Source organism: Engraulis encrasicolus, chromosome 18 (genome assembly GCF_034702125.1).
Source record: "Engraulis encrasicolus isolate BLACKSEA-1 chromosome 18, IST_EnEncr_1.0, whole genome shotgun sequence".
In the NCBI taxonomy this organism is placed as follows: Eukaryota; Metazoa; Chordata; class Actinopteri; order Clupeiformes; family Engraulidae; genus Engraulis; species Engraulis encrasicolus.
The window spans coordinates 23,345,737-23,358,236 of NC_085874.1; the positions used below are offsets into that span (position 1 = coordinate 23,345,737).

Below are 12,500 nucleotides of genomic sequence, written 5' to 3' on the forward strand. Positions count from 1 at the left end.
GAAATACAGAGTAGTATGTGTATCGTAGTACTATATTGTAAGAAGGAAAAACAGACCCTTCAAGGCAAAAATTAAACTAGACTGCCTGTGCAGTCGCCTTCGACTGCTTAAGGTATATCCCCGAAACGCGACGCTTCCAGTCCCCAATCATTCCTACCACTCCCGTCCACCTTTTCATGAACGTTTATGATAAATACAAAATATAACATAAATATATTTAATATCTACACGTATACATAGATCAATGACGTGCATAGGCTTAAAACCAAATGACTATTGTGAACATGAAGGAAAAAATGGGGCAAATGGTAACACTGTTTTAATGGTTCACTATTACAGTGGATATACCACATTAGGTACAGTGTAATAACCAGTGTAACAATATTTAATACCACGTCATACCAGTGTGACACCATGGACCAATTTTGTACTTATATCATGTAGGCTATTTGTGTGTAAGTGGTATTACATGGTATTGCATAGTTGTACACTGGTATTACACTAGTATTACATGGTATTACATATTGTTACACTGGTTATTACACTGTACCTGGTATTACCTATTTTTACACTGGTATTACACTAGTATTACATGGTATTAAATATTGTTACACTGGTTATTACACTGTAGGCCTACCTGATATGGTAGATTCACTGAAATGGTGAACCATTAAATTAAGGAGTTACCGGGCAAATCAATCCACCCAGTCAGAAGTTATGGGCCAAATAAAAATTCCACCATTTTGAAAGTGTTGACCTCCAAACTCGAATCAGTTCATGAACCTACCCTGCAGCATTCACACACCAAATCTGGGACAAATCCAGCCACCCGGTCAGAAGTAATGGGCCAAACAAAAATTCGGCCATCTTGAATTCGGCCATCTTGAAATTGTTGACCTCCAAACTCGAATCAGTTCATGAACCTACCCTAGAATATTCACACACCAAATCTGGGACAAATCCATCCACCCGGTCAGAAGTTATGGAGCAAACAAAAATTCGGCCATCTTGAATTCGGCCATCTTGAAAGTGTTAACCTCCAAACTCTAATCAGTTCATGAACCCACCCTAGAGCATTCACACACCAAATCTGGGACAAATCCATCCACCCGGTCAGAAGTAATGGGCCAAACAAAAATTCGGCCATCTTGAATTCAGCCATCTTGAAATTGTTGACCTCCAAACTCAAATCAGTTCATGAACCTACCCTAGAACATTCACACACCAAATCTGGGACAAATCCATCCACCCGGTCAGAAGTTATGGAGCAAACAAAAATTCGGCCATCTTGAATTCGGCCATCTTGAAAGTGTTAACCTCCAAACTCTAATCAGTTCATGAACCCACCCTAGAGCATTCGCACACCAAATCTGGGACAAATCCATCCACCCGGTCAGAAGTAATGGGCCAAACAAAAATTCGGCCATCTTGAATTCGGCCATCTTGAAATTGTTGACCTCCAAACTCGAATCAGTTCATGAACCTGCCCTAGAGCATTCACACACCAAATCTGGGACAAATCCAAACATCCGTTCAAAAGTTATCGCGTTAACACGAAAGACCTTACGCGGCGGCGGCGGACGCGGCGGCGGCGGACGCGGCGGCGGCGGTGCACGCAAAACCATTACATCCCCGACGCTCCGCGTTTCGGGGATATAATTAAAGCAACCCATTCAACCTACAGAATTAGTTTTTTATTTTACTCTTCAGCATTGGAGTGCATTGAACACAAGTTGCACGTAGACTGATGTGGATGTAGTTTCAAGTTGTGCTTCTTCACATATTGAGATCAGCTGTGATGAGATTGCTAGGCAGTTTGACTGAGGTTGCAGGCTCTAATCCAGTGGTTCTTAACATTTTTTTCTTAATGCACCCCCTCACCTGTGCCAAAGACAAGCCGCGCACCCCCAACCCAAACTTCTACACGTGTATACGCACTGAAAAAGGATTGAAGTGATTAATTACAATGATTCTTGCTTAAGACACTAATCAATCGTAGTGCCTTTACATGGGGACTAAAACATGTATTCATTTGGTTTTGATTTGGCCTAATTATAATGTTCGCAAGCCAAGTTTTGGTCACAACCTCAACACAAACAAAATTCCGTGCACCCCCTAAAAATCTCTGGCGCACCCCCAGGGGGTGCCCGCACCCCAGGTTAAGAACCACTACTCTAATCCACCCTTACCAGTGCCCGGGCCCTGTGGAGGCACCTAACCAGGGACTGTAACCAATACCCTGTCATAACTGCAAGTCGCTTGGGATGAAAGCGTCAGCTAAGCGTTTAAATTAATGTAATGTTATGTAATGTTAATCCATACTGGTGCCAAAAAAACCTTTTTAATGGCCGTCTTATTTGTAGAGATGCACCGGATCCTAATTTTTAGGATCCTGCCGGATACCGGATCCAATGCTTAAGATCCTGCCGGATCCGGAACCGGATACCGGATCCTACAAAAGGGTTGAAACACAGAGTCTACTCGCACACGTGGGCCCTTTTTATTACTTTGGCTCAAACTATTTTTTAGACTCATTGGCTTGCTGCCAAACTGCCTGCAACGGCTGCTTCCAAAGGGCTTTCACTCCATGCAGTGATTGGGGATGTGAAAGACTGACTGAAAAGCCTAGGCTACGTAAAAACTAGAGATGCACCAGATCCTGATTTTTAGGTAACTCCCGGATACCGGATCCACTGCTTAAGATCCTGCCGGATCCGGATCCTGTGAAAAACCCTATTATCCTGCCGGATCCGGAACCGGAACCGGATCCGGTGCATCTCTACTTATTTGTGTAACATTTTACTTTTTTAGACAACACAGCCTGAAGAGGGGTGTATGCTGAACAGTGTGCTCTCGGGCTGGGGACGATGGTACTGCACTGGTGTTAGCTAATTTTGAGGGGTTTAGGGATGTCTGCTCTGTGTTCAGGACCACGGACCCCAATGTGAAGTCATCTGAAGGGCCTACTTACCCTATACATGCAATGCCATGACGACACAGATCTGGGGCCCTCCTCTCCCTGGGCCCGGGACAACTGTCCCCTTCATGCCCCTGTGTCAGTGGCCCTGGTGGTAGTGCTAGCGATAGTGGATATTAATGCTGGCCGTTTCTGCCAGCTGTGATGTGATGTGATGGTGGTGGTGGTGGTGGTGGTGATGGTGGTTGTGCTGCGGGTGTTAAGGAAGGTGGTGGTGGTGGTGGTAGTGGTGATGGTGGTAGTGCTGTGGGTGTTAAGGAAGGTGGTGGTGGTGGTGGTGGTGGGCGTTAAGGGGGATGCAGAGGCAGAGGATGATCGCCATGCAAATGAAAAACTTTAATTGCTTCCTCTGGATTTTGAAATCAAAGCCGCTTCTTCTGGTTGGCTGAGGCAGAGCGAGAAAAATAGCTTAGCTGGGGAGAGAGAGAGCGAGAGAGAGAGAGAGAGAAAGAGAGAGAGAGAGAGAGAGAGAGAGAGAGAGAGAGAGAGAGACAGAGAGACAGAGAGACAGAGGAGTAAGGGTTAGAGGGGTTAGGAGAATATTGATGTCCTGCGAAATTAAACTTCTGCAAGGGTGACAATCAATGGCAAAGTCAAAAGCTTGCGGTTGAAGCTATTTATTGGCTGTTGTGGGCCCCATGCTGCAAAGGGCTGATGGGGACTGAGCGATTGAATTGCATGTGAAGGCTCATTTCAGATATCTCCACAAGCGTATAGGCTACAATACTGTGTTTCTCAAAAGCGTAGTTGTTAGCCAGTTAGCAACTTCAGTAGTTGCCAATGGGAAATTGCCTTGAAAACGATAAAGTAGATAATGAATTTAGCAACTATGTTTTCAAGAAATGCACCCCTGTACTGTATGCGGAATTGTCTGCAGTTAGTGAAAATCCTAGTAATGCTTTGTGATGTAGACAAGACCAGGGCTGTTACTATTTTCAAAAAGTCAATAAATCGTACAACACGTCTTTACAAGCATGATCATTTTTTTGGTCACAATGTGTTATTTGCGTGCTTCTTTGTTTTCAATTTGTTTCACTCTCTCGTTCTCTACCCAAGAGACTTAATACTGATAGACACATTTCACTCAGCACAATGACGCTGTACAATGTTGGTGAACTTTTGGTTTTCAGTCTATCTGTCTGCCTCAAGACCAAGTTGAGACCAAGACCAAGACAGGGTAAGACCAAGTCAAGGACAAGGACAAATTAGCATTAGACTGCGAGATACGGCACGATTTCATGAACTGAATAACCTTAGAAAGTCAAGAGGTGTATCATACTCAGCTTCTTCTTTTCTTCTTTTAAATTTTTAATTTTCTTATCATTTTCAGCAGCAGAAATTAGACGGTCTGTTAAAAAAATAAAAAATAAAAAAGAAGAAGCTGAGTGCAATCCACCTCTTCACTTGCTGAGTTTATTCAACTGGAGACGCACCACATGGAAGAGCGCAGTGTATTAACTACTACTTCATGAACTGAATAACAAAAGCACCATTGTGAGGCTAAGCTGTGTGGCCTAAAAGCAACATGGTTTAATTAAAACTAGACGCAGTACACCACAGCACATCTTTCTTAATGATGCATTATGGTGAGGTCTTGAACAGACATGAGTGGCTTGGTTTATGCACATATCCCTTCAAGGCCGCTAAACCCAAGGCCAACACAAGACCAACACCAAATTAAGTTGAGACCAAGACCACATGAAAATGGTCTTAAGACCGGTCTCAAGACCAAGACTTATCTCCAATAGCCTACTACAGCACTAGTAATGTTGCACAAACTCATACCACAGGGCTATTCAAATGGCGGCCCTGGGGCCAGATGCGGCCCTTGGACAGCAAGGTTCTGGCCCCCCACAAGCCCCTTCAAATACAGAAACGTTTTTTGGAATTTAGAGATAAAAGTATGGGCTCCGTTATCATGCTGAAACGGGACACGGGATGTTAAAATGCAGGAAATTACATCTAAGAAATGCTAAATTTTCTTGGGGAGGACCCCCAGACCCTCCGCTTCAATGAAGTCTTCCATATTTTTTTCATTGGCATTCGGCAACCATAATACATACATGTAGTTCGGCCCTTTTACTGGGAGGAATTTGAAAAAAATAGCCCTCGTTGAAATATGATTGAATACCCCTGCCATACCAGGACGATGGCCACCAAAAGATGGAATGTGACATCCAGTGGTCTGTATATCTATTCATACTGTACAGGCTCAGTCTGATGGTATATGGTCTAACAAAAGCAATGCTAGAAACTCACCTGTTTAATGGAAGCTTACTTCAGTGTCCACAGTGCGTTGTCTTCAACCGAATGATTTGGGACAGTGGGCGGCATTTATGTTGACAATTTGTACTAAGGGCTACTCATTCAAAATAATCTCCCAAATTAAAGTTGTGACATTCCTTTTCAATAGTAATGTTTACTGTATTGCTGTATGCAAGGGGCCTGTATTTAATCATGAACATAATAAAAATATACAGTCTAAGTAATGATTTAAAATAACCCTCACATTCTTCATTAGGGCTGCCTGAATGTCTTGAGCATCACATGGTTGACCCTTGACCTGATGGGCGGAGTGTTAAAGAGACTCATCTGCATAACATATTCAGTCTCTGCAGTAGCACTGCCACAGTAGCACTGCTGCTCGATGGTTCTGAAGTGAAGTCTGACTCACTGTTACAGTAGCTGTGCCAGAAACTCACCTACGTCAAATCTATCCATGCTAGTGAGGTAGAGATTCACACAGATGGTATCTGCACTAGCAACGCTAGAGAGATGCTCAGCTGTGGGGTAGACCAGTTGGACTGACCTTCAGTCTCTATCTACAGTCGCATTGCTACTTGGTGGTTTTGAAGTGAAATCGGACTTGATGTCAACAGTGCCAGAAACTCACCTACGTCAAATCTTTCCATGCTAGTGAGGTAGAGATTCACACAGATGGTATCTGCACTAGCAACGCCAGAGAGATGCTCAGCTGGGGGGTAGAAAGCCCAATGCCCAGCTGGGACTGACCTTTTTCACATTGCACAGTCTAGCCAGGGGATTAAGTCACTGCTGGGCTTGGGGATACACCTGTAGTGGAAGTTTCTGAAGCTAACAGTAAGTAGTAGGTCCTCTAATTAGAGTGTTGTGGTCAGTTAAAACCTGATCGCTCTGGTTACCATGCCAACTGTGTCAGCAGGCAGCCCCAAAAAAGGCCAGGTGGAATCAGATATGCGCTGTGGCTAGAGGACACCTGGGTTTTTTTTCACGTATAACAGGTCGAGCCTCTGTTGCTTGTGGCTGTGGGCATGCCATTCGGGATCTCTGCGGTCTCAAAACACAACAGACAGGTGTAACATTTTCAGTTTGTGTGTTGAAAGTGTTACCAGTCATGTTCAAGGTCATACAGTACCACACTGTCCCACTTGTGTCCAGTGCATTTCAGTAAGGTACATCCTGCAGTTATAATTAACACACAGGCGACAACAGCAATCGCATACCTTGATCATATGAATTAACATTGGAAAGCAAATTAATTGTAAATATTCCAGTATTTTCAGACCCTAGTCAGTGGTGGCGAATGGATGTTTTACTCTATTCCTAAAGGAAAGGAATGAGATACTAGTAACATTGCTTAAAATTATTTTAAAATCATGATAGACTAATTCTGTAGGCTCCTTGTTGCCACTTCTTCACGTTTGATGAAAACTGAAATTGAATAATTTACCACAGACCTTCTTCATCTTAATTTGATAAAGCGAAACCATAACGAAACAAATGGTTAGAGTAACAGAAACGTTATTAGATCTACACAAATCGATGTTTTTGCAAGAAGTTTTCTTTACATTCATTTTCTTTCTTTCTTTCTGTCATTCATTCATTCATTCATTCATTCATTCATTCATTCTTTATTTCTTTCTTTCTTTCTTTCTTTCTTTCTTTCTTTCTTTCTTTCTTTCTTTCTTTCTTTCCTTCTTTATTTTCTTTCAGTGTTGAAAGTCTGAGGGATGCATGATTAGGAGTACATTGCGTGCGTGCTTGAGTGTGTGCGTGCGGGCATCCTGTGGGTACAGCCGTGCGTACGTGTGTGTGCAGGGCCACTGACAGTGGACCCGGTACATTGGGCCCCACCTTGTCCCTCCCCCTGCCGGTTTCCTTCTGTAAATGTGCGTGTGTGTGTGTGTGTGTACGTGTGTGCCTGTGTTTTAGTGTGTGTGTACGCGAGGCAACTCCTGTTTCAGTGTGCTCTTGTGTAGGCGTCTCTTATCCCCATACTGCAGTGCTCTTTCATGCCAGGGGGAAAATCACTCTTTGACCTGAATTGTCCCAAAAGCTGCCACTCCTCTCTCTCTGCAGACCGTACAACCCAGCCCACACGTTTACCCAAAGCCCTTCACATTACTACTCTCTCTCTCTCTCTCTCTCTCTCTCTCTCTCTCTCTCTCTCTCTCTCTCCACCCCTCCACAGTCCTTCCCAGCATGCATTGCACTGCTAGGGATTAAGCCACGCTGCGTTTCTTTTCATGACTATGTCTTTTTCTCTCTCTCTCTCTCTTTCACTATTGCATGCTCTCTTTTCACGCTCTTTTGCAGCTCTGTGGCATTCATCTCTCAAACACACATCCTATATTATTACTTTATATTTCTCTTTACCCCTTCATCTTTCCATTCATGAATTGACTCATCGAATTCACACTATATTTCAGTACAAGTAACTGCCATTCACAGTCTAGTCAGCCACTCTTTCGCTATTTGACTTTGAGTTTTTTTCTTTCCTCCTTTCCTCTGTCTCTGTCTATCATTTTCCTCTTACTCCTTCATCTTACCATTCATCAATTGACTCGTCAAATTCACGCTATTTCAGTAAAAGTAACTACCATTAACAGCCTAGTCAGCCACTCTTTCGCTGTTTGAGTTTCTTTCTTTCCTCCTTTCCTCTGTCTACCGTTCTCCTCTTACTCCACCGCCACCACCAGCAGCACACTCCCCCCACCCGTCCCCCATCCCTCCACTCCCTCATCAATGATGTGTGGTGTGTGTGTGTGGTGTGTGTTGCTCTCGGAGGGGTTCTGACAGACTGTGTGTCCCGAGACGCCTGTGCCAGACGAGCTGATTATGCAGAATGAGCGAGTGGAGTGGAGTGGAGCGCCGGGGCCTGGGCCTCTCTCTCTCTCCCGCATGAAATATGGAGGCACTTCGCCGTGTAGCACACGCCTCCCGTTGCAAAGTCTCCACGCTATACTTCTCTCTGTCGGCATTCGGCTCTCTCTCCCCCGTCAGCGCGGCACGCTATCCAGTGGCACGGCATGGCGCGGGGCAGCATTGGGACTGGGACTGGGACTGGCTGGAGTAGCCTGATTATCATCGACTTTCAAATCTCTTCCAGGCTTGGCCTGACCAAGAGCATAACAATTAACGTTTCCCAAACAGTATGGTTGATCTGCCTCCCTAGGTTTGCTACTGGTTGATTGGCTTCCGACAAAGTGGGAGGAGTCCCCGATTTTTCGGGAGATTGAAAACGATATTTGCATTGCTCTTGGCCTGACTGCATCACTAGGAGGGCATGCCCTAGCTAGGCTGCAGTGGAGGGCAGCAGGGAAGCCGACGGGCGTGGGGGGGAAACAAAGGGGTCAGTTTTCCCGGGCCCAAGGAGAGGAGGGTGCCAGAATTGGATTTTCATCACACTGGACAGTATGTATTGGGTGGGGGGTCCTTTCAGATAACGTTGTCCTGGGCCCAGCCAAAGCTGTCACTGACCCTGGAGGGCAGCAGCAGATGAAACACGCCACAGTGTTTTGTATGGGTTCTTCTTCTTCTTCTTCTTCTTCTTCTTCTTCTTCTTCTTCTTCTTCTTCTTCTTCTTCTTCTTCTTCTTCTTTATCTCCTCCGCCTCCCTCTTGGTCTGCTACACACTGTCCCTCCTCTATCTATCCATCTATCTATCCGCTGTCTCTCACTGCACTGCCTCTGAGATGAAGACAGAAAGACGAATAGGAATAGACAGCCAGAGAGAGAAGAGGATGGGTGTGAGATGAAATGAGAGGGAAGGGATGGGAGAGAGAGAGAGAGAGAGAGAGAGAGAGAGAGAGAGAGAGAGAGAGAGAGAGAGAGAGAGAGAGAGAGAGAGAGAGAGAGAGAGAGATGGCAGGAGTGGGGGGAGGGATAAGTGACAAAAAATGAGATGGCTTGGCACGGATTGTGGGTCATGAAAATACAGTCCCAACACGTTTGATGGGAAAGCACCTCATCCACCCGTGCAATCTGTTATTATGGGTAACAGTAATTTCATGGAAGGCGGCCACTTGGCACCTGAAACGGAAAAGGAAATGCTCATCATCACCAGCCCTTTCATATGGGAGACTGTGCGTCGTCGGCATATGTTGTTTTTAATGTGCTGTCTCTCTTTCAAGTATTGCTAGGCTTTTCTACCACGCCGCCGGCCCTCACTGGGAGTACTACAGAGGAGTGATCTGTAGTTAGAGTGCGGTGGCCTGTCGTGTTTTAATGAGGGGCTTTAGAAACATTATGCCTGCAGCGGTCAGATCCCGGGATGAAAACCAGGGGCTCTGGTGGTGACCCTGTGAGGTCTGACCTAGCTGTAATTGTAGCTCAAAGTGCAATTTTCCAGGGAGACATTAAGTGTTAAATAAGTAAACTTTAAAAAGATGTGGGTGATGAAACACTTTAACATCGGTATGTCTCACAGGCCATTACGTCAGTTGAATATTTCATGTGAGGAGGAGGGCTTTAGTTCAGCTGAGATGTATTCAACGATGGGGAAGCTGTGGCCTGATGGTTGGATATAGGGCAGCCATGGGTAAGTGGTCAGGGCGTCAGACTTGTGTCCCAAAGGTTGCTGGCTCGACTCCCGACCCCGCTAGGTGGGTGGGGGGAATAATTGCCCAGTACTCTCCATCCAGTGCTCTTCATCACTGAGGTACCCTGAGCATGGCTCTGTCCTGCCGCACTGCTCCCTTGGGGCGCAATTGGGGGCTGCCCCCTTGCACGGCTGAGGCAGAGGGAGTAGAGAGAGAGAGGTTCCATTGGCCCATTGTTTCCGGGTTCTATTATTGCAAGTGGGAGGGGGGGAAATCCCTCTTTAAGCAGACCTAAGGACTGTTCTATTCAATGCTAGGAGTATTATGACATGCCCCTTTAGGCAGACCGGAACCTGGTCATGTTAGGTGCCCATAGCAACCTATTACATTGGCATATCTCTATATACTTAAAGAATCTCTGGCTGAGGCATTGGGTTGCCCCCTTGCACAGGTTTGGCACTTCATACTCCACGTGCATGGCACATGTACTACAGTCTTGTGATGTTATGTGTATGTCCTGTCTTGAACAAGTCTTGCTCAGGTATGCAGAATACATTTTATTGACAATAAAGTCCTATCGTATGTTATAGCGTGGTATGATGTGGTATCATGGGTAAGGGAGTACCAACCTGCCGCACTGCTCCCTTGGTATCGTATCGTATCGTATCGTATCGTATCGTATCGTATCGTATCGTATCGTATCGTATCGTATCGTATCGTATCGTATTGTATCGTACTATACGGTGTAGACCTAACTGTAGGTTGCATTTTGACTGCTGTCTAGTGTAATACATTAACTTCCCTGTAGATTTTTTTCAGTACATAGGTATGCAAACCTAGCCTGGGCCAAAGCGACTGTTGACTCTGTCAAACAGTCTGGCAAAAGCCAAGAGGAATCCATCTCCGTGGAGGGTGGGAGATGGTCTGTTCTTACTCTGCCATTTAAATTCATTGGAGTTCCGAATTCCGAAATTGGAGTGGGTGGAGCATGTACATTGCTCCTGGCCTGACTAGAAGCAATGCAAGGTGTTGAGTCACTTGGAGGGCGTGGCCCTGGCTAAATGGCTCCAGCTTTGCATAGCAGTTGCCAAGCGTCTCAACACATTTCATCTAAATGTATGTAGTTACACTTTGTTTGTGTACATCTATGTCTCTCGCCTTTTCCAGGAACTTCCGTTCGTACCTAAATAACTTTACATCTAAGTGCAATTTAACGCTTAACATTCATCTGTGTTTCTTCCTCTTCTTCCTCTTCTTCCTCTCTCCTCCCCCCTCTTCCTCTCTCCTCTCTTGCCTTTTCCTCAACGTATAGCGCGGGACGACAACACGGCCACGTTCCGCGGCGCGGAGTACTTCTGCTACGACCTGTCGCAGAACCCCATCCAGAGCAGCAGCGACGAGATCACGCTCTCCTTCAAGACGTGGCAGCGTAACGGCCTGATCCTGCACACGGGCAAGTCGGCCGACTACGTCAACCTGGCGCTGAAGGACGGCGCCGTGTCCCTGGTCATCAACCTGGGCTCGGGCGCCTTCGAGGCCATCGTGGAGCCCGTCAACGGGAAGTTCAACGACAACTCCTGGCACGATATAAAAGTCACGCGCAACCTACGACAGGTAACCACCACATGCTGGGGATGGGGACAGGGGGGGCTGGCCGAGGACGGTTAACAGGGGGGGGGGGGGGGGGGGGGGGGGGGGGGGGGGGGGGGGGCAGGGCATACAGTGGGTGGGGACAGGAGTGCAGGTGGATCATGTTATGTTATGTTGTGTTTTTTTTTGTTATCATGGCTTACATTGTACAGCATGGCTTTGAAGAGTTAAACATTTTTAAGAAAAGTGTCATGAAGTCAATTTTTTATTTTTTTTAAAAATTCAATAGTTTTTGACATGGAGTGGGGTGGGATGGGGTGCATTTGATAAATTGAATATAATGAACAATACAATTCATAATTAATTATATAATTATAATTATAATATATGATAAATTATGATTATAATAATATATTTAATAATTAGTAAATGTAGCAATGTAGTTCTACAGTATATGTTGACCTGATTTGACATGTGATATGATTCTCTGAAACTCTGTAATATTGTGAGAATGTGATTAATGATTGATAGTTTAGATTGATAGCGTTCTTCTCTATTTTCAGGAAGTCTTTTATTTCTTTTCTTTCCTTTTCTCTTTCTTTTATCCACTTGGCCTTTCTTCCACTTGAGCTTTACTTGATGCCTCTTCCACTGCTGTGCTCTGCTGTGTGTGTGTGTGTGTGTGTGTGTGTGTGTGTGTGTGTGTGTGTGTGTGTGTGTGTGTGTGTGTGTGTGTGTGTGTGTGTGTGTGTGTGTGTGTGTGTGTGTGTGTGTGTGTGTGTGTGTGTGTGTGTGTGTGTGTGTGTTTGTGTGTGTGTGTGTGTGTGTGTGTGTGTGTGAGGGGGGGGCACAATCAGAGCAAGTGTCTCCGGTAGTCAACAGCTGTCAGTATATCAGTGCGAGTGTGTTTTCCAACCATGGTCTCTCTCAGTGACAGATGACAACTCTTTTAAAGCTCGAGTGCAAAAAAACAAACAAACAAACAAAAAGTAGGAAAGAAAAAAAATCAACAGCGTCGTTGCTTCAGCTTAGTCATGGCTTGTGAGGGATGTCTCCTCTTAGATCCAAGTAGGCTCAGGAAGATAGATGTCTGCAGATTCATCTCTCCCAAACGCACGCATGCACGCACACAC

The 12,500-nt window shown here is 45.4% G+C and overlaps 1 protein-coding gene across 1 annotated transcript in view; it reads left to right on the forward strand.

Annotated features, from left to right (window-relative positions):
• nrxn3b (neurexin 3b) overlaps positions 1-12,500 on the forward strand; it is a 523,292-nt gene that overhangs the window by 132,902 nt on the left and 377,890 nt on the right. Inside the window, exon 5 of the mRNA XM_063223293.1 lies at positions 11,090-11,391. Within this exon, the coding sequence (XP_063079363.1) occupies positions 11,090-11,391 (302 nt within the window). The remainder of the gene's footprint in view (positions 1-11,089; positions 11,392-12,500) is intronic.